This window comes from Amblyomma maculatum, unplaced genomic scaffold (genome assembly GCF_055883805.1).
Source record: "Amblyomma maculatum isolate TAMU_Amacu unplaced genomic scaffold, ASM5588380v1 scaffold_13, whole genome shotgun sequence".
NCBI lineage: Eukaryota > Metazoa > Arthropoda > Arachnida > Ixodida > Ixodidae > Amblyomma > Amblyomma maculatum.
Window position 1 is genome coordinate 23,934,662 of NW_028146738.1, and position 25,801 is coordinate 23,960,462.

The 25,801-nt window shown below is 44.4% G+C and overlaps 1 protein-coding gene across 2 annotated transcripts in view; it reads left to right on the plus strand.

Moving 5' to 3' along the window:
* The first annotated feature begins 1,225 nt into the window (after nt 1–1,225).
* LOC146172377 (inactive peptidyl-prolyl cis-trans isomerase FKBP6-like) overlaps nt 1,226–25,801 on the plus strand; it is a 35,940-nt gene continuing 11,364 nt past the window's right edge. Inside the window, exons 1-4 of one of the 2 annotated variants that reach the window (XM_084585915.1) lie at nt 1,226–1,408; nt 15,566–15,699; nt 17,747–17,999; nt 18,777–18,986. In XM_084585915.1, the coding sequence (XP_084442041.1) occupies nt 1,358–1,408; nt 15,566–15,699; nt 17,747–17,999; nt 18,777–18,986 (648 nt within the window). In that variant the 5' untranslated portion in view covers nt 1,226–1,357. Of the gene's footprint in view, nt 1,409–3,415; nt 3,682–15,565; nt 15,700–17,746; nt 18,000–18,776; nt 18,987–25,801 lie in introns of those variants that run through there. The other variant, XM_084585914.1, reaches the window with a different exon arrangement.

Consider the following 25,801-nt stretch of genomic DNA (forward strand, 5'->3'; position numbering starts at 1 on the left):
CGCTTTCCTGACCAGTTTTCTTTTTTTCTGAAAGCTCTGTGGCAAATCTGGCGACTTTCTACACACTACTCGCCTGCCCCTCATTCCCTCATCCTCCTTCACCAGTTGTGGCCCTAGATTACTGGGAGAAGCTACTCACCAGTACCTCCTATAAGAACCAGCGCAAGATCATTGCATGTGCTCTGCTCGGATAGCCCTCCAAGGGCTTTCCTTTGCTTTGTAAGAGGGCCCTCCGTACATGGAGAGGGCTCTGAAATGCCATGTAGGGGGCAACGCCCCCACCCTCTGTAATATTGGCAGTAAATGTTCCTACCACCTCCGGAGCCCTCCACTACGGGACCCCTCTCTCTTTCCACTCTCACTACCACCCTCCTCCCTTCCCTTACGGCGCGGTTCAGGTGTCTACAGAACAAGTGTGACAGATACCGCGCCTTTCCTTTCCTGTGAACCAGTTATTCATATTTTATCCCGCTCGTTCACGTTCAAACATTGCAAATTTCCCGCCACTGGAAGTTAGGCCTACGTCACCAGAAGTCGAGCACACGTTGCGCCCGTTGGGCGTCGACATTACCATTTTGGCTATTTCGACGTCTGATTGGCTTAATTGGATATAAATATTTAACTATAATTAACCCACATCAACCATTTTGTCCTCTCCACATATTTGCTTGACGCTCTATTCGGTGGTACTGTAGGGGGCAACGCCCCCACCCTCTGTAATATTGGCAGTAAATGTTCCTACCACCTCCGGAGCCCTCCACTACGGGACCCCTCTCTCTTTCCACTCTCACTACCACCCTCCTCCCTTCCCTTACGGCGCGGTTCAGGTGTCTACAGAACAAGTGTGACAGATACCGCGCCTTTCCTTTCCAGTGAACCAGTTATTCATATTTTATCCCGCTCGTTCACGTTCAAACATTGCAAATTTCCCGCCACTGGAAGTTAGGCCTACGCCACCAGAAGTCGAGCACACGTTGCGCCCGTTGGGCGTCGACATTACCATTTTGGCTATTTCGACGTCTGATTGGCTTAATTTGATATAAATATTTAACTATAATTAACCCACATCAACCATTTTGTCCTCTTCACATATTTGCTTGACGCTCTATTCGGTGGTACCATTCTTTTTCAGATATACCAACTAGTTTCTCTTTTACAGCGCCGACAGGTCATGCCCGCGCGAAATGCATTAAAAATGGTATAATCCGTTTGAGTTATCACCAGCGACAGCGGCATTTCGTTACTGGACAGCAGATTAGGGTTGCTGGACAGGTTTTGGCATTCTCGTCCGAACACTCTATCCGAACTTTTTCTTGATCTCTGTGTGTATAAGCTCAGCACCTTTAAGCTGAAGAAAATGACAGAGGTGATGGAAGATCTAACAGGAGATGGTGGAGTAAAAAAAACGGTGAGAGCCACACTTTTGATCATACCGATGGGCCAATTTTTCTATAGCGTAGGCCTCGTTCCTAGCGTTGCAGTGCTGGCGTAATCTGGCCTCAGATGATGGATCATGTGGAGCATTGATTCGTTTTTGTATGCCGTGTAAGAGCAGCCTAAACGAGGAAACCAAACGCTCTTTGTGCAACTATTTCTTCCTAATGCGCTGCTTGAGGGACCTCAAGCTGCCTGCCCACCAATGACGTAGCTTAGTGGCTGAATTGGGAGCTTCTTGCGCGATTGACGAGTGAGGCGACACTTTTTAGGTGAACGCCTTTCTAGGCTCACAGAAGGAAATGCCGGGCGCAAGGGTTGTGCGCGTTATGTTTCCTTGTCTAACGTTCCTGCCATCTCCAATCCCACACTTGAACGCGCGCCAAGGAACGCCACGCGACAGAAACTATGGTGTACCGTCCAAACTCTCACTTGCTGGAAAAAGTGTGACAGATACTGCGCCTTTCCTGTAAACCAATTATAATTATATGTAGCACTGCAACGAACGCCGATAAAAGGCAAATGAGAAGCCAATGGGCAAATAATAGGAGAGGAAGGGTAGGTTCTCGCTCTAATTTTTTTTTCTGCTGTCGTACACCGAGGCTCCGAAGTCCCATAGGACTGTAACAGGAGCCGTAACTCCTGTTCTGGAATTTTGAAATCTGTTCACACCATTTAACTGACGACCTAACGAGCCAGACAGTACAGTTTCGCTCATACTTGAGTGTTGTAGTATCTGGACGAAACGTTGTGTGAAAAGTTCCATACAGGTTCGATACCGATGCCTACTCAGTATGCAGGGCATAGTTCCATCCCGCTGGCAGTCCCCCGCTTTTCCATGGAGGATCAACTGCGTGTTAAAAGACCCCTATAGTGATGGCAAACATCGCATTAATGCGTGAGATTTAGATGACACATGTCTGCTTGAGTCGATAAGAACCTAAGCAGATCGCAACACCATCTTCGTGCGCCTTTCCGCAATCACCAAACGCGAGCGCCATTTATTTGTTTCATCAGTGAAACGCTTTTGTTGTGCGGCTGTGAAGCCTTCCTAGTTGTGGTTTATTTGCGCCGGATGAGACTCCGCATATAGCATATATTGTAAAATATAAATGGCGTCCTGTGCTTATGGAGCATCTACCAGTTTCAGGAGTGATTCCCGTTAAGCGAACTAGGATCTCGGCGTTCGGCTGCTCATACAAGGGGCTTCAAACCGCGGATGCCGCTGTTACCACTACATTTGGTTTGGCTTGTAAGATTTAGTGTCCCAAAGGGACTCTAGTTGTCAGAGGCACCATAGTGGAGGGCTCAAGAAATTTCAACCAGCTGGGTTCTTGAAGGTGCGGTGTCATCGCGCACGGACGCCGGGCACTTCGTCACCATCGGAAAACGGCAACCGCTGCATGTATTAAGGCATGCCTTTCTACACTAATGGTGCGTCGGCAGAAGTGACCGCCAGACGCGTCAGCAGGAAATGTTCGCCGTATGAAGGCAGATTAATAAAGGAAAATGATTGGTAGTGATTAATAGAATTTTGTAACAGATTTGTAAAGGCTGTGACTAATGACTTGTAATGGACCTTGTCTAATGACGAAATGTAACAGTGCAGTTGATTAAAATGATTAAAAATGCTTAGTAATGAGCACGGTGTAAGAATTATTCTTACACCGTGGTAATGAGTAGTAATTAGAAAATGACTACAAATGAATTTTAATAACTACTAAGAACCAAATTCTGGAAATTTTGCACGGCTTGTGTGAATGGAATCCTTATCCTTCATCATATAATATACCGCGATTCGTTTTATCGCCCGCGTTGATTTAATAGCGACAAAAACAATTTCATTTTCCTAGCGCGCTTCTTCCTCAACTCAACAAATACGTCATAGCGCTACGCCAATGAGAAGCTCCCGTTGCCGGAGCCTGCTGAACTGAAGTTGACCGAGCTCGGTGCATTTATAGGTTCGGTGCATTTATAGAGGTTATAATTGGGCCCTGCTCTATTCTCACACAGTGTTTTTTAATATGGCCGACGTCTCAGGTTCCAGCGTCGCATGTTTAGATCTTGGGCTTTTGAGCCTTACGCCGACGCAACCTTTCGGGTGCGAGGTCGGCGAAGATGGAGCCTGCTACCGTTACAGTAACACTTGTGTCGAGAGGCCGCGGTAACCGCAGCGCAACTCCGGCTTGCAGAAACCCCGACCTCCAGCCTCCCGATCCCAGCCGTCTCGGAAGTACTTACGCATTGGTATGTTATGTCCGAGTCTTGCAGCCTAGCCTATGTTCGACCGTTGCGAGAGTGCGCAATCGCTAACCGAAGCTTTCGAACAGGTGCAGCTGCGGGCGGTGCGTGCCGATGCCGACTGCTCTTGCATTACAGATCATTCGCATTCACTCCAAATGCTTCTTGATATGGACTGCTCGTCGAGAACACAAGGTAAGAACCTTGAGCAAAAGGTGTCAGCTTGAACAAGCGACCGCCTGTTTTTCTTTTTCTCGAGCAAGAAACGCTGCAATGAAATCTATTGCGGAAGGCAGTGCTAATAAAAGAAAGCTTCCCCTTTAACGTTACCTACTTGCGATCATCCTCTCTGTCTCTTAGGAATATGCGAAAATAAAAATAAAATGCTTATGTTTTCGCGCTGTGTTTTCAGTGTCGAGTCAACATTGCGCCACGTTAGCGCGAACACAACATCGCTGGTTTTCATATTTTTCTTGTTTTCGTAAAAGGTGCGCAAGAGCACGACGTTTTACCATGCAGATTAGTGGTTTGCTTAATTCCATGCACGAGTAAACGAGAAAACACGCATCATCCGATAGTGTGAACTTGCTAAATAGAAAGGGCATGCACATTGATGTGAAGTAATCGCAAACAGAAAAAAAGCGCTGTCCAGACACATTTTCTTGTTTTATTACCCAGGTACGACCTTCAACAAATGCAGCACTTCAAAACAGGAATACATGAGGAAGGCCACAAGAAATACAGTCAATAAGTACAAAAACAGTCTCATTTCGGAGGAGTCTGTGCTAAGTGAAATTGCATGTACCAAAGTAGTCTGTCCCCTGCAGAAGCCGTGGGAAAATGCACTAAAAACACAGAGCAGGACTGGCTTCTGCAGACGATCACTGACCCACTCGCTGCCAGAACAATCATCATACCAGCACTCCTTTATTTGCTAGTTTTTTTGTTTTTTTTTTGTTGTTGTTTTTACCCACTTGCATTAGGTGAGAGTGTTGTATAGTATGCAAATATAACTTAAAAAATTGTCTAACTTCAGTGATACCATCAATGCCTCCACACAGTAAACCTCTCCAAAATGCTTTGACACTGACATCTTATATGTGCTGAAATGTGGAAACTAAAAAAAAAAAAAAAATAAATAAAAAATTCAAAGGTCAGTACATCGAAACTTCCACAGCTTGAGTAAGTGTTGGACATTTTACAGTTAGCAAATTAAGTTGACAAAAAGATTGTCATAGAGTAGTTTTGCGTGGCACCATAAAACCAAGTTTAACTGCTGGCTCTTTATGTGCTGGTTATGCTGTCTTATCAAGTCAGTGTGGCGTGTTACGGGGAAACAATTTAGAGCCGTTGACAGAAGTGGACTTGTCATTTATGGCTCCTTCAAATAGAACGACTCCATGCACACAGTTGCTTAACACATAAGTCGCATGCTTAACATCTTCGTGCTATGCGGATATCAGCGTGCACATTGACATCGGCAACAACACTAGTATACAGGGTGTAAGACAACTACCAGGTAGTGTCAGTCAAAAGCTGCATTGCCTTTAGGCATTATTTTGCTGCATTAGCAAATTGAGATTGCACTACAGTTCTAATATTTAATGGGTCTCTCTCTCTCAATCACCTGCAGCAGAATTCGAAGTTTGCCATACTTCCAGGGAGAATAAATTGCTTTTGCTAATATTGCTTTTTCTCTTGTCAACAGGAGGCACCACTACATCAGTTACAGCCAGCTTGCGCACTGGCTTTGGGGGCGTGGCAGACATCACAGTAAAGTCCTCCCTGTTTGTGCTGCAAGCCAATTAAGGGAAAGGTTTCTATCTGACAGTTGCACTGGTTTCCAGTTGGCACAAGGTTTGTAGAGTCATCACCTTATTCATTGTGAAACAAGCCAGAAGACATGAGAAGAGAGAACTGCAAGGTAGCTGGACTAACAACTGAAATTTTACTAAAGGATAGAGGCAAAAGAAGACTTGCACAGAGATACACATGTAAAAAAGGCTCCGAAACACTGTTGACCAACTGCTTAGCCACACGCACGCCCTTTGCCTTTGCAATATAGTGTGCCTTTGGATTTGGATCTGTGGCTTCCCTTTTGTAACGGGTGGTCCTTGACCATAAGGAATTTGCTTTCTTAGATGATTCAGTAGCACAATGACTTTTGGTTGTTTTCCACCCTTTCTGCTTTTCACGCTTTCACTGCTTTGGGATTTTTCGTGCACGTGCATTTCTGTGCGAATCTTCTTTTGCCTCTTTCCTTCAATAACATTTCAGTTGTTAGTCAAGCTTTGTCTTGTGCTTCTCTCTTCTCGTGTGTTTTGCCTTCTGGCTGGTTTTAAGATGAATCAGTACCAACTCATCCAGTTGTTAGTCTTGTTGATATCACTAACCTGACTACAGCCACTGCTGGGCAAATGCTTCTCACATATCCATCCGAATAACCCGATCCTGTGCCAGGTGCATGATTCCCGCAAACTTCCTAATTTCATCTGTCTGCCTGAATTTCTGTCGCCCCCTGCTACACTTGCCTTCCCTTGGAATCTACAAGACATATATAGGCTCACTTAGAATGAATTTTGTGTACTCAATCCCCACCTATACCTTTGACGGGTGGAATTTTTTTAGCACTAACCACAAATATATCATAATTGCGCAGCTGTATATACCTGTTTGTATAGATGCCTCTCCCATATCCATCCAAATAACCCGATCCTTTATCAGCTGCATCGATCGGATCCCCACAAACTTCCTAATCTCACCTGCCTACCTGAGTTTCTGCCATCTCCTGCTATACTTGCCTTCCCTTTAAATCTACAAGACATAGGCTCACTTAGAATGAATTTTGTGTACTCAATCCTAACCTATAACCCTTTTTTTTTTTTTTTTTGAGCACTGACCTCAATGCATCATGAATGTGAAGCTGTATATACCTGTTTGTATATCTAGGAGTGAGGAAGACAGCGAAGAAGCATGAATAAAAGATGTCTTGCTCCAGGTCAACTGCCTTCTAGCCTAAAAAATTTTAATGTACTGATGAACCCGTGGCCAACCAATAAAATATCTTGAAAGCAACATGTCTCTCTTTAACACTCATTTGGTAACAGAGAATGCCCAAATGTACTAGAGTGGTGGTCCTTGTGGCACTGACAAACCTAGATTTTCTAGTTGCCATGTTCACCTTTACATGGCCTTGGAAAAGAGTGGTGCATGGGGAATAGAAAAATCGGAAGGTTTGCTGCAAAAGCTGCTTTGAAAGGTGGCCACTGTTTGCAGCATTTTGCAGTTTCATTCAGAAGCAAGCCAACAATCTGCAATTAAGCAGACATGCATGCAATAATATGAGCCTTATCCTTTGAAATGTACTAGACATTAACCAGTCATAAAACAGCGTGCTGAAAAGGTATGTATAGTAAAGCCTCCTTCGTTCATGATCGTACACATCCACAGTTTGCATGGAAACATCTGCACTAGAACCTGCATGACTGAGTTGTTGGCCTGCTGATTGAATACGCCACCAAAACGCCGGTAATACAATGAACTTCCTCTTGTCCTGAGGAAAGACTTCCTCGGTGCTGGGTTTAAGTCTGAAAACATAAAGTTGGGATGGTGAAGTTGTGAAATCGTTTGCCGCTGAATTGTCTGCAGGCTAGAATGTAACAGGATTAAAGGGCAGCTGTAGACGTAAGAGAAGCCCACATTGGCACTGCATCTTATGTGTCCTAGTGCACATATCTGTATACTATGCATGTTTTGCTAGTAAACAATGTAACCACAGATTTGCAAAGCTCCAAGAATGCTACACTGATGCTGTCTCAGTAAGCATTCGATTAAACCCACTTGAAAATAGGAAACTAATCAATTCCTGCTTCCTCTTCAACATCCTGAACATTGGAAGCACCACAGAATAGGCCATGGTAAAGTCTAAGGCCTAATTATTTGGACACAATGTATGCTCACGACATGGGGAAAAAAAATGAGTATATCAGTTCCTCATTCTTCATCTCATACCCTACTGATGCCCTGAGGCAATAAATATCGTTAAAAAAACAACCAAAACTAGCATATTACTGCTATAAGGGTAGTGTGGCATGCAAAAATCAAATAGAACTGGTGGCTTCTGCGAGTCGAGTAGTTCTCAAATAGGCATATCTGTAAGGCTACAAATCGCAACTACTTTTACTACTTTTTATCATTTTGGCACGCGAACTTACCTCAAACCGCTTACACTTCCAATGCTTCCAATGCACTGGGCCAGCGGTTTTGCGTCGGTACGACCTCTTGCTTGAGGTCAGCTTTCTTCGTTTCCATACCGAGGCTTCGAATGACGCCGAGGTTCATTTCAGACTTCCAGTAGAAGGTAGTGCGAACACATGTACCCAATCTGTGTGCCAAAACTTGTGAAAGGGAACACTACTTCCACTTGGAAAAGTCATGCTGCAATCTCGCAACTCACACGGTTGGCATAGTGACCACTCAAACCCGTACAACACGCTGAAACCCAGAACCTAACGTGGTTAGGAAAAATAGGCGAAGACAGTACGGTAGAAGTTGTAGGAAGCATAAAGGGAACGAACAAACATGAAAGAGTGCGGGTTCTGGACGCAGCCATTACCGCTTGAACAGCTGATGGAGTAGACTGGATCGCGGTCACGTGCTATAAATGCACGGAAAGCATTTGCGCGAGCGAATAACGTGCAATTGTTTATTACTGGCTAAGTTTAACATAAACCTATTATTTTAGGTCTAATGAAGTTTAAAACTGTGTTACGTATACGTTTCTGAATGCATGACGTCATTGAGAAGATGACGTAAGCAATAACTCTCAACCTGGCCTATAGGGTCGCATGGTCTTTCTGGGAATGCAAAAAGGCAACGATTTCAAATGCTCGTTATTAAATGTAGACTCAAAATTGTGCCGGAATTTTTAGGAATCGACATGCCTAAAGCGTACTGAAGCAACGAAAATTGCAACCGGGCAGCTACATTTTCTTTTCACGACCCCTTTAATAATGAGTAGTAATTACTCTAATGACTACAAATAGCCAAAATGTCTAACATAAAAGCTGCAATTAATGGGAAATGACTACAATGCTTAGTATTGAGTAGTAATTACTAAAATGACTACTAATTACTTGTAATGAGTAAAATTTACTAATACATCTAGCAATGACTTGTAAAGATGAAATTGATTAGAAATGAATAAACTGCTTAGTAATGAGTAGTAATGACTACAAATGGCCAATATTTAACAAACACTAGCAACTAAGATCGATTACAAATGACTAAAATGCCTAATAATAAGTAGTAATCACTAAAGTTCTAACATAATGATTATAATGACCAATAAGTCTAACGTAACAACTGCAATTGATTACAAATGACCAATAATAACTTGTAGTTGCTACTAAGACTACAAATGACCATTATATCTAAAGCTGCACTGGCGGCTTGATATGTCATGGAGGGGGCGATTTTTCACGGAGGTCTAGACACGAACGACTCGTTAGCGACCTGTTTGAGAAATTGGATCGCTTACCGATTTCTCGCGCCGCGACATGAATTAGGAGAACTCTGCAGGCAACCCGCGGTGGTTCTGCCTTCTTCCTGTAGCGGGAAAATTCGAGTGTATGTGCACGTGTGCACAACTTGCTGCATACGAAGTTAAGAATCACTGGGACAGTGAAGTCTGTATTCGCATTTTTCATCCTGCGTTCGACGCTCAGGCATGAGGGCACGCGCTACCCCCACTTTCATCTTCGTTGAACTATTAAATCCCTTTCAATTTAATCCAAATGCCAGACTATTTAATCTTGGCGTCATAGAAATTAGTCCAGGCTTCACAGAAACCCCAGCGGCAAAATATTTAATCCCGACACCACTGATTTTAATCTGGGTGCAGTCCATCAGTTCATGGAAACCAATGGTCAGGTCTCATGTAATATTTACATGACTTTCCTAATCTTGAGAAAACAGTCATGAGCCCTGTGGCATTTACGGTCCTCATCCTGTTACATGACTTGGAATGAGATGCTCCAACCACATCGCAATGCAAGCCACTCCCTCACATTATCATAAGTATCACATGTTTGGCTTGATGAGTTACTTGACAATGTTACATGACTTGATGTGAATGTGAGAATAATTTGCCACCTTTTCTACCCTAGAATCATGTATATCAAATGAATCGACTTTTTGCATGTAACAAAGCGAATATTGCATTAACACAATTGCCCCGAGTCATGTGATAGAGTTACATGATTTCTTGTGACATGCACGATAATTTGCTATTTTTTTCAACCCTATCATCTGGGGTACCAAATGATTGAGCTGTTTGAGCTTAGTAAGGCAAAGGTTGCAGTACTACAATTTTGATGAGCCACGTGACAGTGTAAAGTGATTTGATGTGACATGCATATTTACCACGTTTTAAATCCTGTTATCATGGGTATCAAATGAATGGGCTTTTTGAACGTAATCAGGCAAATTCCAGTAAACCAATTTTGCCGAGTTACATTACCATGTAACATGATTTCTTGAGACATGCACAATAATTTGAATTTGTTTTCAACCCTATCATCTTGGGTATCAAATGATTCAGCTTTTTGAGCTAGTAAGCCAAATATTACAATAATGGTGTTTTTTGAGTCACATGACTGCACCAGAATTTAGGATGACATACATAATAATTTGCCACATTCTGGACCCTATCATAATGGGTATGAAATGAGCATAACAAGACTAATATAGCAGTACAATTATTTTGCTGAGTTACGTGACATGTACCATGATTTCTCGTGACATGCGCAATAATTTGCCTTTTCTCGACCCTATCATCATGGGTATCAAATAATTCAGCTTTTTGAGCAAAGGCAAATTTTGCAGTAAAATTATTTTGCTGAGTCGTGTGACAGTGTTGCATGATTGGTTTTGACTAGGCCGATATTACGCTGCTTGTTCAACCCTTTTATTATTGGTTTGAAATTAAGTTTTTTTAACATAATAAAGCATCATTGTAGTAGAACGATTTTGCTGAGACTTGTGACGATGTTAAGTGACTTATTGTGACAATTGGGAAAAATACTTCCGGAACCCTTGCGATGTGTATCAAATGAATTGGCTTATGATGCAGAAGAAGACTGCCGTCACTGTCAAATGCTTTCGCTAGCTCATCATACGCTGTCAGTGACATGCATGCAGAAAAATTTTAATAGTGCACCCCAGCAAAACTTATGATGATTGGTATGAAATGAATGTACTTTCTCAGTATATAGAGCCGTCATTAGAATGAAACGTAATCGCTGTATTAGCAGCCATTGTGACGTGACTTGCAATAACACGGTTTATGGTCCGCCACTTTTGTAATGATTTGGCTATGGTGTGAAACAATTTTTTATGCAGCTGCTCACTTTTGCTGACTCACCACTAGTTCTCGCGCAATGTGCAGCAGCTAGCATAATGTAAGCACACTTTCGCAAAGGTGGTTAGGTCAGCTTGGAGTTTGGTCTCTAGGATGTTAATGTCGCAAACTGGTGCAGATGATGAAGGCCGCAGTTGTAGAGGCTACACATAAATTGGACCACCTGGTGTAAATGCGCATTTACATTAGAGTACACTGGTACCTTGCTTTTGGCCCCCGTCAAAAAGCGGCTGCCAGCTCAGTGATCGAGCATTCTAATCACGCTCATGTCAAGTGGGGAAACTGACTATATACGTTTGGACACTGAAGGCAACATCGATAGTTTCATAGCTTAGGCTGTGAAGCACATGTTTCTGGGGTTTCATGTCGGTGTAGAAGTAGTTTTCGGTTTCTATGGTATCCATCTCGAGAGTTGTGAACATGAGAACAAGAGTTACTGTGGATGCCAAAAACAGTCCTCTTGAATTATACTCCTTGCTATGAAATCTCTCCCAATTATATTGTGGCAAAGATAGCCCCATAGCTGTCGCTAAATCATGTGTAATACCTCTGTGACACGGACACTTTCGATCCTGATTGAAATAGATCTGCATTCAACTCAATGCAGATCTAAGTTGTCACACAGCAACTTTCAAGTGCAATCGAGCCTGAGCCTGCTTGGTTTCCTTAAGTGCTTCTGAGTTCTCAAGCACGCTCAAGAGCGGATGTCAACACCCTGGTTACTACTGAGCTCTAAAATAAAAGTGCAGGAATGCAATAAAATCTCAAATATTAGCACAAGGATATTTGATGGAACCTTGTTAGAACATTATGCTTGTTATAAAGGTTCTTTCATGATCTCAAAATCACGCTTGGTGCCAGCTAACACACACAAAATAAACTCTGTGGTCTTTCAACACACCAGTGCTGCACCGCATGCTTAAATCCGTGAAAACATCAGTGTAGATCGAGATAAATGAGGGTCGAAAGTATTCGTATGACTTAGGTTGTTAAATAGTTGTTGCTGTTCCGTGAGCTTTTCGTCCTTTCTATCATACAAGGTGTCCATTTTCGGTAAGGGTGCTATCTTCCCTTCCACCAACCTGCACCATCAAACGCATTTTGCATGCACATAACAGCGACAATTTTCTAGTGTGAATTTGGCATGTGTAGATGCAACACCGTACGTGAAAGTGCTGGAAGATATATATAGTGGCTGCACAGCAACCATAGTTCTGCATAAAGAAAGTAACAACATTCCCATAATGAAAGGTGTTAGGCAAGGAGACACAATCTCCCCAGTACTATTCACAGCTTGTTTAGAGGAAGTATTCAGAGACTTGGAATGGGAGCAGTTAGGGATAAGGGTAGATGGAGAATACCTCAGTAATCTGCGATTTGCTGATGACATTGCCTTGCTAAGCAACTCGGGGGATGAACTGCAAATAATGATTGATGACCTAGACAGGAAAAGTAGAAAGGTAGGCTTGAAAAACAATATGCAGAAGATTAAGGTAATGTTCAACAGCCTCGGGAAGGAACAGCACTTTACATTAGGTAGCGAAGCACTGGAAGTAGTAAGCGAATATGTCTACTTAGGACAGGTAGTAACCGCAGATCCGGACCATGAAAAGGAAATAACAAGAAGAATAAGATTGGGATGGAGCGCATTTGGCAAGCACTCGCAGATTATGACTAGCAGCTTACCGGTATCGCTCGAGAGGAAAGTATACAACAGTTGCATCTTGCCTGTACTCACCTATGGGGCTGAAACGTGGAGGCTAACCAAGAGAGTTCTACTTAAGTTGAGGACAACCCAGAGGGCTATGGAACGAAAAATGGTAGGGGTAACATTAAGAGATAGAAAGCGTGCAGAGTGGGTCAACGAAATAACTCAAGTTACCGACATTCTAGTAGAAATTAAGAAGAAGAAATGGACATGGGCAGGACATGTAGTGCGAAGAGAGGATAACCGATGGTCGCTTAGGGTAACAAACTGGATTCCAAGGGAAGGAAAGCGTAGCAGGGGGCGGCAGAAAGTTAGGTGGGCGGATGAGATTAAGAAGTTCGCAGGGGTCAAGTGGATGCAGCTAGCACAGAACCGGGTTAAGTTGAGAAATATGGGAGAGGCCTTCGCCCTGCAGTGGTTATAATCAGGTTGATGATGATGATGAGATGCAACACCACAACCGATTTTTAAAGCTCCTTTGGGATGGATAAGTATTCAACGTTGAGTGCAGTAAAAGGTTTGCACTTAGTCGCACTCAAAGCAGCTGATCTGTGGACAATAACATGAACTTTTCACTGGCACACAGTCCTGTAATATGTTTTCTGATAAGCGCACGGCCAAAGAAATCGAGTGGAACGTGCAGTCTGCTCTGGGAGACGACACGTATCAGAGCATTAACAAACGAAATAGTTGGACAGTAAGGGGCAGCCAAACTATTCCATGTTCACAACAAGCCGTCTGAAGCTGCAAATTTTTCCAAACCACGCGCGCCCCTCATATACTTCGAGTGCCCATTCTACTCATAACAGTGACAGGCAAATGACACAGTGTCTTTCTAGATTGCTTCACCCTGCTAAGCTCACATTGTTTATCATCATCCCCCTACACCCACTGCTGGACAAGTATTTCACCCACAATACTGACATTAACTTCATCTTGTGCAAGCTGAGTCAACCTTATTCCCGCAAATTCCCTAATATAAACAACCCCCTTGAATGTCACAGGTCCCTTGGTAGACTAACGCTTTCTAAGAGTCCTCTTCGTTGCACCTACTACCATCGATTATCTTGAATTCACATAACAAGCCAGCTTATGTCCACTTTATCTATTATTTGAGCACGACAAAATCAACTAGCGGTTTTTGCTCCCTACTCTGGTCTCTTCCTGTTTTTTCTTTTCTGTCTTTTTTTGCTTTCCATAGCTTGCTGCGTTACCTGAACGCAGTTAAAATTATTTTTAAAACCAACCTTTTCTGTCCCACAAGTGATTGTTAGCAGTACTTCAGTCAATAAGCATTGAGGATTCTAAGTGCTATATATCTTGCATACTTTTACCTTCAAGGCGACTGGCAACCGCCAATCATCGCAACACAGTACTGGCATAATACTTCATCCTCATTCTTATTCTCTTCATGCAATATTTGATTAACATTCTCTCAATCTGCAGTCACTATCTGCCCGAAACAGATGTTTACCCTTCCTACTTCCAATGCATGCTGGTCCATAGTAATGGTTTGCCTCCTGAAAATGCTGAACCATCCTTTTGTTTTTTCTTACATTAGCTTTCAAACATGCTATTCAACTTTACTTGGCTAGTTCTCATCAAGTTTTCCAAGTTTTCTTGCCTGTGTAGCAGCAAAACTAGGAGGAAGTTATTTATAAGGTTGGTTAAGTGTCCGATCATGTGAATAAGGAACAAGCTATAAAGGATGCAGAACCAGTGACTTCATTTATTAGAAAGAAATGACCGATTAATTTGACACCTATCATCACAGTCCCAAAAACAGTGTCTTAAGATGCGTTCGCTCTAAGCCACGGGTTGACAGTGAAAATCTTTCTAATGGTAGCATTATTATGTCGAAAAAGTCTATTTCCTTTAAACATTATGACAAGCCTACAAAAGAGATATTTATCTCACGTCACTCAGAATTATGTAGAGAGGAATTAGCAAAATCCTTTTACTGCAATTTGCTTTATTACGCTCAAAAAGCTGATTAAATTTATGCGCATCACAATAGCGTTGAAAAAGTTTCATATTATTGTGCAGGTCTATCCATATCATGTAGCACCATACATGATTCAGCAAAATTATTTTACTCTGAATAGTCTTTTATGCAAACAAAGCCGATTCATTTGACACCAAGCGCAATTGGGGTAAAAAGCATATTATTGTGCATGTTGCATCAAATTATATCAGATCGCCATACTCAGCAAAATAGCTTGCCTGTAATAATTAACTTGCTGTACTCAGTCGATCATTTCAGTACTCATTGTGATAGCATTGGAAACGTGGCGTATTATCACGTATATCAAAACAAAATCGTTTTACTGCAATATTTGTCTTACTATGCTATAAAAGACCATTCATTTCATACTCATGCTGCCAAGTTTGAAAAAAGCACATTAAATCGCATGCGATACCACGTCAAGTAACAATGTCACACAATTCAGCAAAATTTATATATTGCAGTACTCTCCATTCTATGCTCAGAACATCAATCCATTTGATACCTGTGATTGTGCGGTTCAAAATGAGGCGAAATATTGCACATGTCACACCAAATCACGCTACGCGGTCACATAACTCAGCAAAATAACTTCACTGCAAAATTTGCCTTACTACTTTGAAAAACTGAATTGTTTGATACCCAAGATGATAGGGTTGAAACAATAGCAGATTATCGCCCATATTTGTGTTTCTCTGTTTTCTCACATTTGTGGCAGTCTGAAGTGAATGTCCCCCATGCTTTCGTGTTGCTGCAGATATTAAGGCAAGGGAGTGGACCAACAGTAACAGAAAATTCAGCCGTTCAGATCCAATACAGGGCTTACGAAGATGAAAAGCCCGATGAGCCCTTTGATTCAACATTCAAAAGGAACTCTTCACACCGATCACTGTGAGTGTGCTGCTATATATGCTATATGTTTGGAGCCCACTTGCATGGTTTTATTTATAGATTCATATTAACATGACAGCATTCTAGGCGCCATTCTCCCGGAAACCCGTTGGCATCGGCATCGGTGTTAACTTTGAGAGAAAAAACACAAGCATGACTGGCATTGGTATTTGGCAGGGGACACAGACGAGCCCTAATTGGTTGGTGGATAGCTTACGTCATGAGGTCACATGAAACAGCTGATGGCAGGCTAAGATGATGTTATTGTCCACACGTTCTTGTGTGGTATAATTCAAAGGGTGTTTCCTTGCAGTATCATTGGTTTAACCATGGTAAACCCCGAAAACTTTTAGTGCCAAAGCACTACTAAGCATGGCCAAAAGCCACCAATAATGTTTTGGGTTTGCGCATGCGAAGCTCGAATAAAAAAAAAAAAAGCTGGAGTGGTACAAACTCCCATCACCATAGCTGATCGCCGCATGTACAAGCTGCAACACACTCTTGCGCTGTGCACTGCATGTCTTTGTCTCCATCAGCTTTTGCCTGTGCACAGCAAAAGCATGTCCTACTCGGTTGAATTATGTAAAACCATACCGTTTTTCCCCAAATCACTTGGTGCGACAAATGGCGTATTCCAGGGATAAGTGGGTATGCCTCAACCACTGGGGAGGATTAAAGAAAATGATACAGTTTTGGCTGCAACTGGGATGTTATCTCGAGCCAGCTGAGTTTTGTTTACTACATTCGATATTCAGGCTTTTTTAAATTAAAGGTTATATATATACCATAAAATTCCGAGCAAGCGCCCCCCCCCCCCCCCTCTCAAGAGCCAAAAATAGCCAAAAATGAGAGGAAAAGGGGAGGGGGTGCTTTCTTGGAACGGCACTAAAATTCAAAATGGCGACAACAATTTTGTATCCTGCCAGGAAAAAAAATTGAGTGCAGTGCATATGGATTTAAAGATGCATTTTTCTCTGATCACGTGCAACGAGCTTAGAAGTGTTCTCCGAGACATCGGCGAGTTGCCGCCGAGTGTTTTTAGCTACGCCGCAGCCAATGTATTCTAGGCACTGTAGCCGATCCAAACTTGGAACCCACCGACGTTTCCTCTCGGCGTGCTATTTAAATAAGTTCCCCGTTGTCTTGTTTCTTTCGGAGCAAGCTCCTTTGGCCGCTCGCATCTCTCTCGATGTCTCTCTCGCAGGGGTCACCCGACTCCAGCCATCAGCCTTTGGCCATGTGCACATCTCGGCCAGTCAGTGCATTGCTGGTGACATTTTTGTTGTGATGTTTTTGAGAGCTGAGATTGGATCGGATTCTTGGACTGGACAGGGTTGGCAGTGTCGCCTTAGTGATGAGTGAAGTGCGTGCTAAGGGTAGGGTGCGGAGAAGTGCGGTGCGTTAAGGGGGGGGGGGCACTTTCCCAGAACGGCGTGGAAATGTGAAATTAGCAGTGAATTTAGAGGGGGTGCTTGCTCGGAATTTTACGACTTATGATTTTAGGGAGGACTATTATTAAATATAAATACCAAGTGGAAGTAAAAACAATGCACCATATTTAATCTTTCTTCCTGTGATCATTACATGACGAATTCTAGTCAATTTCAACTACAAAAATTAAAAATATATCATTTACGTGTACCTTGGAATCATAGACTGTTGGTTCCTTTCATCGTATCATAACAAGCCCATCACTTCCCCTTCAACTTTCTGCAGTATATATATAAACGATGACTACATGTTAGTTGTGCATGTCTGGAGTTTGGGGAAGACATTGTAACAGGGAATAGCCGCCACAAACCACCTAATACAGAGACTTGAATTTACTCTAAAGCCAGATGCAGCTCATGGGAACCACGATGTATCTTGCTCCAAATATGTGTCGGGAAGATCAAAGAAACTTATGTCATCGGAAGGGGTATCACGAGACTTCTGGAGCTGTGATCCGTAGACGACCGGCAACAGTGATCAATGCATCAGTTTTTACAGGCGCATAGCACGAGCTGTGCATCATGTAACACTTGCACCCTTTTTCTCTCGCGCACAGAGTAAAAACATTAACAGTACGGGGGCTTGCCATTGCTGTACTGTCAATGCGTCAGGGCGAGCGGTGCCACGTGGTGATAGCCCCCGACTATGGTTTCGGTGGACTGGGCTGTCCTCCTATGGTCCCACCTCAAGCAACTCTAATGTATGACATCTACCTCGTTTCATTTCAAGACTATGAGCATGAAGACTTTTATCTGGAAGGCCTGAACCGTGCCGACATTCGCTCACTGAATTTTGGATCTGTCTACCAGGTGGGTATTGTCGTTGCGGCCAGCTCCTCACGTTTGCCTGGTCGTATTCTAATCATGTTCGCGAAAGTAGCTTATGACTTGCTACCTTGTGAGTATGAAGAAAGCATGTTATCTGCTATCGCTAGGGTAGGGTAGATAATGCTAGCCCAACGAGCAGCCAGTGAAGGTGCGTTGCCTGGTGAGGAGTAGCCCCATGCCCTCTGCGTTTCATTCATTCCTCCTCTTGTGCTTTCTGCCTGTTGCCAAGATGATGTGGCAAAACTATGGGGTCGAACTGCCACCCTCCTCATGGTCAGTAATTTTCCACAAGAAAACCAGGATAGCCTTCCATTTTTCTCCTGGGGTGGGGAGGGGGAGGGCGGGAAGAGGTGTGGTGTTAAATTCCTAGCCCGTCGTCCCCAGTTATCCTTCAAATTCTAGCCTTCAATGAAAATTTCCAAACGAATCCTGGCACATTGTATCAATACTGTTAGAACCAAGCAGGAAGTTTAAAACACAAGCATAATACATGGTGCCTGGCTTGGTGGTTTAGGATACATAAGAATGCAGCACATTAGTAATACGGACAAGAAAGACTGATGAAAACGGCAAACTAAGTTTGGTGTGCATCCATGTTTCTTGTCCATGGTTCTGGTGCACTGTATTCCTCTGTATACACGACATTTCCGTAGTGAATAAAGTTGTATTTATAAAACTTGCGTAGACGGTGGTGCCTTTTGATCATGTAACTTCGTAACTCGGTGGACTCCTTGCACCACCATTTTGTCTTGTTCGCAGATGTGCAGGCAAAAGTTCAAACAAGGCATTTGGTACTACACAGCGGGGGAGCTGTCATCTGCCGCATGGTACTTTGGCCTGGCAAGGCGGGTCATGGGCTGGACCATCGAACCCAACAACCAGGAGGGGCGTGACTTGCGCAATAACATGCTCACCATGCTACTTGAGAACGAGGCCCAGTGTGCACTGCGTGCACGTGACTACATGCGGGTGCGTGCGACAGAACCTTTAGGTTGCCGAATTTGCTAAGGATGGACCTGAATATAATACCCTCTCTTTCTTTTTTCAAAGGCATGGTATTGAAAGTTTATAATATTCGCAATTATTACAGCTGCATATCTGTCGCGAGCGTAAATTTTCTGATGTAGTCCCGGTCAGTTTTTTCAGGTTAGCGTGACCGGTGTATAAGGTGCTTGCATACCTTCTTTGTGACAGTTTTTAATGCGATAGCGCGTTTCGGCGAAAAAGGCAGTGCCAGCGTGACTCGAAAATTCTAATTGGTCGAAAAGGGTTGTCATGCAGTCGTGATGTAACGTGTACTGACTTCACTTAAGTTAAAAAAAGATGGAGATAAGTGGATTCGAACCTCTTGACCTTCGGTTGTGAGTCAAACAAGCTATGGCCCCTACGCCACTGATTCACTTCGATTGATTTGGTTGAAAAGCACAATGTGATGGCAAGAAGCGTGCCGTTATCAGTGATAGGATACACTAGGAGAACCCCATGAGATCATTGGCATCTTGTAGAGCTCTAGTTTCATACTGTTAGGGTGGACTAGAGTGTTCCCAAAGTTTTAACACACTGAGCTCAAAAGATATTACGCCGAAAAGTTTGCCCGCACTCCGGCGTCGGCGTCGTGTATTGGCATCGGCGCTGTGAGCAAACTTTCACGGCCATGGCGCTGGCAGGAGATAGCTGGCAGCTGACACGGCCGAGCACTGATTCTTTGAAGGTTTGTGCGACTGAATGAGACCACGTGATATCAGAAATTTGGGAGGAACTGGAGTTGCTCATTTGAGGTTGGAAGGTGGAATAAGAATCAACCTTTCAGTGCTCTTGGATGCCGAGTCTGGCACTTTACCCCTAGGCCACAGAGGCAGGTTCATATGGCTTGGTTAAAGGGTGGGCTTTATGTGTCAGATGGCAGCCTATGCTATAGCGTCATACCCTAAAAGGCAGAGCTTAGGTGTCCCTATAATTTCCCCTTCTTGTGCAGCCCTTCTTTAACAACACGAATGATGGTCTCGTTCCCAAATTAGCACCCACGAAGTTCAGAGGTTAATACCATATGGGGCCAAATCAGGACTATAGGAGGATAGTGCATTAGAGTCCAGGCAAACTTGGTAATCGGTTTTTTGTTTCCAGGCTTGTGTGAGCGTTGCGATTCTGTCGTGCTAGCACCGTTAAGAAAAAAAGATGTGAAACGTAGGCATGCAGATGGGGATGCGAAGCCTCAGGCACACGGTGACCGAGATTACATTGAGCGTTCATGCAGACTCCACATATATATGGGGATATAATACTTTCAGAGTTTTATAATTTTAGTGGAATGATATTGTTACATACTTTGTACGCGATGTTACGTACTTTGTACGCACGGGGGGTTTATTTACAGGGATCTGTACAAAGAGGACTGCAGCGAAGCATACAAACGTTCCTCTGCCCTTGCTCTTTCTTCTTCTTCACCGATCTACCCGACCGCTCTTTTTCATCTTCCGTCGACGTTCTACGAAGACACGTGACATTTCCCTCCTCGCAGACGAAGCCCGTCGAGCGAGTTACAGAGATCCTCTGGAATGAAATCGCTTGAGGCGGGCTACGTGCACCACCTGCGACTGCCATGACCGTCGACCATTCGCCGTTATGCGTGCTATGACGTAATTCAGGTCATTGATGCGTTCTAACACAACAAACGGTCCGGTGTAGTGTGAAAGCAGTTTTTGACAAAGACCATGCTTACGGAGAGGTGTCCACAACCACACATAGTCACCAGGAGCATAGGAAACTTGTTGGTGTCGGGCGTCGTAGCGGTTCTTAGAACGTTCTTGTGAAGATAAAATTCGAACTCTGGCCAGCTGGCGGGCTTCTTCAGCTCTGCAGAGTGTGGTAGCAAGAGAAGGTTCGTCATGAATGAAAAATGGCAGTATGGTGTCGAGGGCACAGCGAGGCGTGCGAGCATAGAGAAGGTAGAAGGGACTGTAGCCTGTTGTCTCATGTTGCGCTGTGTTATATGCATGCGTAATGAACGGTAGAACGCCATCTCAGTCCTTATGGTCTGCAGCGACGTACATAGCCAACATGGTGGTAAGCGTCCTATTAGTTCGTTCTACCACACCGTTCGTTTGGGGATGATATGACGTGGAGTGGCGAAAACTGCAGGCGCTGAGGCGAAGAAGTTCTTCGACAATGTCCGCTGTGAATTGGCGTCCACGGTCACTAATGATGACTGCAGGAGGGCCGTGCCGAAGAATGACGAGTCGAAGTAAGAAATTTGATACTTCAGACGCAGTAGCGGATGGTATCGCGGCTGTCTCACAGTAGCGGGTTAAATAATCAACGCACACAAGAATCCATCGGTTTCCTTTAGAGGACCGTGGAAAAGGTCCAAGAAGGTCAATGCCAACTTGCTCAAACGGGGCTGTTGGAGGTGTGACTGGCTGCAGTTTTCCATGTGGGCTTGAAGTCGACAGCTTAAAGCGCTGACATTGCACACAGCTGGCTACATATCGCTTGATCGTTGAACGCATCTTCGGCCAGTAAAATCGCTGCTGTGTGCGGTGGAGTGTTCGGGCCACTCCCAGGTGACCAGACGCGGCATCATCATGCGTCATTACTAGAACTGTGATACGTAGACTTTCCGGAACGACAAGAAGCATACGTGCTCCCCCAGAGGCGAAATTTTTCTTGTAAAGCACTCCTTCGCGAATGCTAAATGTGTTCTTCATAGGATCGTTGGCGGAATCAAACAGTGAAGTTAATGTTTTGTCTTTGCGTTGCTCGGTTCGGAAAACTCGGAGATCGGGGAAAGTTTGTGCAATTGGAGCCAAATATTCATCGAAATTGTCTGAGTCATTATCAGTCGTTTGAAGCGGCAAACGCGAAAGACAGTCAGCATCTGAGTGTTTACGGCCGCTTTTATGCACCACAGTAAAATTAAACTCTTGTAGGCGTAAAGCCCATCGAGCGAGCCGCCCACAGGGGTCACGAAGACTCACGAGCCAGCAAAGGGAATGGTGGTCGGTCACAATCGTGAAAGCATTCCCGTACAGATAGGAACGAAAGCGCTTTCGTTCCTATCTGTACGGGAATGCTTTCACGATTGTGACCGACCACCATTCCCTTTGCTGGCTCGTGAGTCTTCGTGACCCCTGTGGGCGGCTCGCTCGATGGGCTTTACGCCTACAAGAGTTTAATTTTACTGTGGTGCATAAAAGCGGCCGTAAACACTCAGATGCTGACTGTCTTTCGCGTTTGCCGCTTCAAACGACTGATAATGACTCAGACAATTTCGAGCGAAAACAACGGCTAGGCATTCTTGCTCCGTAACCGTGTAATTTCTTTCACATTTACTCAACGAGCGGCTGGCATACGCTATCACGTGCTGATCGCGTCCATGACGTTGTATAAGTACAGCGCCGATACCGATACCACTTGCGTCAGTGTGTACTTCAATTGGAGCTGATGGGCAGAAGTGGCGGAGGATTGGGCCCGAGGTCAAAAGAAACTTCAGATGACGGAAAGCTGAGTCACATTCGCTGGTCCAATTGAATGGTGTATCTTTATGCAGTAGACTCGTAAGTGGGCAAGCGATGTCTGCAAACCTTAGTATAAAGCGTCGAAAGTATGAGCATAGCCCCAAAAAACTCTGCAGCTCTTTTACTGATTTGGGCACGGTAAAACTTTTGACGGCTTCAATTTTCTTGGGATCTGGTCGAACACCTTCTTTGTCAACTAAGTGACCGAGGACAATTGTTTCACGATCGCCAAAATGACATTTCTTTGCATTCAGTACAAGACCAGCTCGTTCCATGCAGTTAAGTACGATATCCAGACGGCTGTTGTGCTCACTAAATGTTTTGCCAAATATTACTACGTCGTCCAAATAACATAAACAAATTTGCCACTTTAGTCCACGTAGAATTGTATCCATGAACCGCTCGAATGTGGCAGGTGCATTACATAATCCAAAAGGCATAACGTTAAATTCGTAAAGTCCGTCTGGTGTTACGAATGCCGTTTTTCTTTGTCTGCAATGTGCATGGGGATTTGCCAGTAACCGGATCTCAAGTCAATAGAGGAAAAGTATGAAGCTGAGTGCAGACAGTCAATTGCGTCATCTATACGTGGAAGCGGGTAGACATCTTTCTTTGTGACTGAATTTAAACGGCGGTAGTCAACACAAAACCTCCATGTGCCATCTTTCTTTTTAACAAGGATAACTGGAGCTGCCCAAGGACTACAGGACTTTCGAATAATGCCGCGCTTTAGCATGTCTTGAACTTGCTCATCTATTACCTTACGTTCAGTTGCTGAGACTCGATAGGGCTTCTGACGTATTGGAGGGGCGGACCATGTGTTGATCGTGTGATGAATACGACTGGTAGGCAGTGGCATTGAGTCATCCTTGGCAAAGTCGAACACTGTCACGTGTTTCAGTAGTAGTTCCACTAGAATATGACGCTCAGTTGTAGAAAGAGACTTACTAATCATAGCCGTAACTTGGGTCTCCATGCCTGGTCGCACCTGCTGCTCAGTGACAGAGCTGTTTAACGCCGCGACGGAACCGGATATACCTTCCTCGAAACGGGCGAGTTTCAGGCCCCGAGGCAACACAGTTGGCTCTTCGGAGTGGTTCACTGTCCATAGCTGAGTGCGGCCTTTAGTCACGGGAATGACGCAACGAGGCACAAGGATACTCTTCTTAGAGCAGGTGAATCTCGTAGGTTCTACTATAGCCTCAAAAGATTCGCACTGGTTCCGAATAGAGAAAACCCGCACGAATGCTGCAGATAACGCTGGCACAATTGTGTCTTCTTCCACAGCAAATGCTCCAAATTCAGGTGTCGAGTCATCCACAAGAACCGAAAGTAGTGAAGGATTCAAAGCAATCTCTCCCGTACCACAGTCTAAAGTTGCACCACACTCTTGCAGAAAATCAATCCCAAGAATCACGTCATGCGTAGACCGAGGCAGTACTGCAAATTCTACTCTAAACTTGAGGCCGCCAATAACAACATCCGAAGCACACACACCAAGAGGAACTAAAGGTTCACCACCGACACCACGGAATAACACTGCACGGTCACCACTGAACATTACTTTTCTACCTAAACGGTTCTTAAAACTCAAACTCATAACAGATACTGTAGCACCAGTGTCCACAAGAGCCATTGTTTTCACACCATCAACAAACATTTCCAATTTGTTCTTTAACATAAACACGGGCAGAGGTATGGACGTCATCGACTCGCCGGCGGCCTCACCTCCATCGGCCGCGCCCCCTAGTTTCCCGGAGGCGGAGGGGTAGAACGACGTCGAGGGGAAGGTGACCTGCGCGGGCGCTGGGCTGGCGGCGTCACACTACGATCAGATGCAGGAGATGAATTCCGCAAATGTGTCGAATGGTGTGAGTCCCCAATAGGCATAGTCGGGGATCGTTGTTGTTCGGTGTGCAGCCGTCCGTGAATGTTCGCGTGGGGTCGGTAATCTTGTACAGTTGGAAAACGACGGCGGCAGTATCTAGCGATATGCCCCGCAATGCCACACCTGTAGCACACAGGTTGAGGGCGCCAGCGATCAGCATAAGAGTCCTCACTAACAAAGTCGTGACGTTGGTTGTAGCGAGGCTCTCGCTGCTGACGAACCACATTTTCAGAGTAGGCAGACCTCTTTTCCATCGGCTGGTGGTTATAACGTTGAGTATAGCTGCGCTGATCATCCATATGCGAAGCGCCGCTAGGTTGAACCCACGGAGTGGACAGGGCGGCAACATTTGCCTGCGGTGCACAACTCTGCCGCACATATTCTTCACTACAGATGGCGTCCCTAGATCTTGACAATTCCTCGCGTACAATCTCTCGTATCATATCAGCCATGGAAACTGAAGGACAGGCTTCAACACTGGCTACAGAGGTGACATTGGCCAGTCTTCCGAATTTAGGTGTAATTCGTCGCAGCTTGACAGCCTCAAATGTTCTACAATGCTTTATAACATCAGCGGTGGTGCTCAGGTTCTCTTTGCTAATAAGAAAATTATAAACGTCTCCCGCTATTCCTTTCGGGAGGTGACCGACTTTGTCTTCTTCAAGCATAGTGGGGTTGACGAGTCTGCATAGCTTTAAGATAGCTTCGATATATGCAGTACAAGTTTCTCCGGGTACTTGTGCCCGGTGAAACAAAGTTTGTTCAGCGCGCTTCTTCTTTGCAGGTTCATCTCCAAAATTTTTCTTGATTTCGCTGGTAAAGATAGCCCATGTACTTAATGAATCCTCGTGATTATCGAACCAGTCGAAGGCAGTGGCGGCAAGGAAGAACACCACATTAGCCAGCTTAGTAGCGGCGGTCCAGTGATTGTATTTACTCACTCTTTCGTAGTGCTTCAACCACTCATCAACGTCCTCCTCAGGTTTTCCGGAAAAAGTATGCGGCTCTCGATAATGGGGCCAGTTGTTCGCCGTGGATGGTCCTGGCTGCTCGGTACTGCTGTCTTCAGCCATGTCTGATGGCATTGGTGGTAGGCCAGCAAGTCTACGGCTTCTTCGGTAGATGAAACGCTCCGTGGTCGCTACCCAAGCACCTCTCACCAAGATGTTACGTACTTTGTACGCGATGTTACGTACTTTGTACGCACGGGGGGTTTATTTACAGGGATCTGTACAAAGAGGACTGCAGCGAAGCGTACAAACGTTTCTCTGCCCTTGCTCTTTCTTCTTGTTCACCGATCTACCCGACCGCTCTTTTTCATCTTCCGTCGACGTTCTACGAAGGCGCGTGACAATATGTTTAAGAAAAAAAAAGGACTGCTT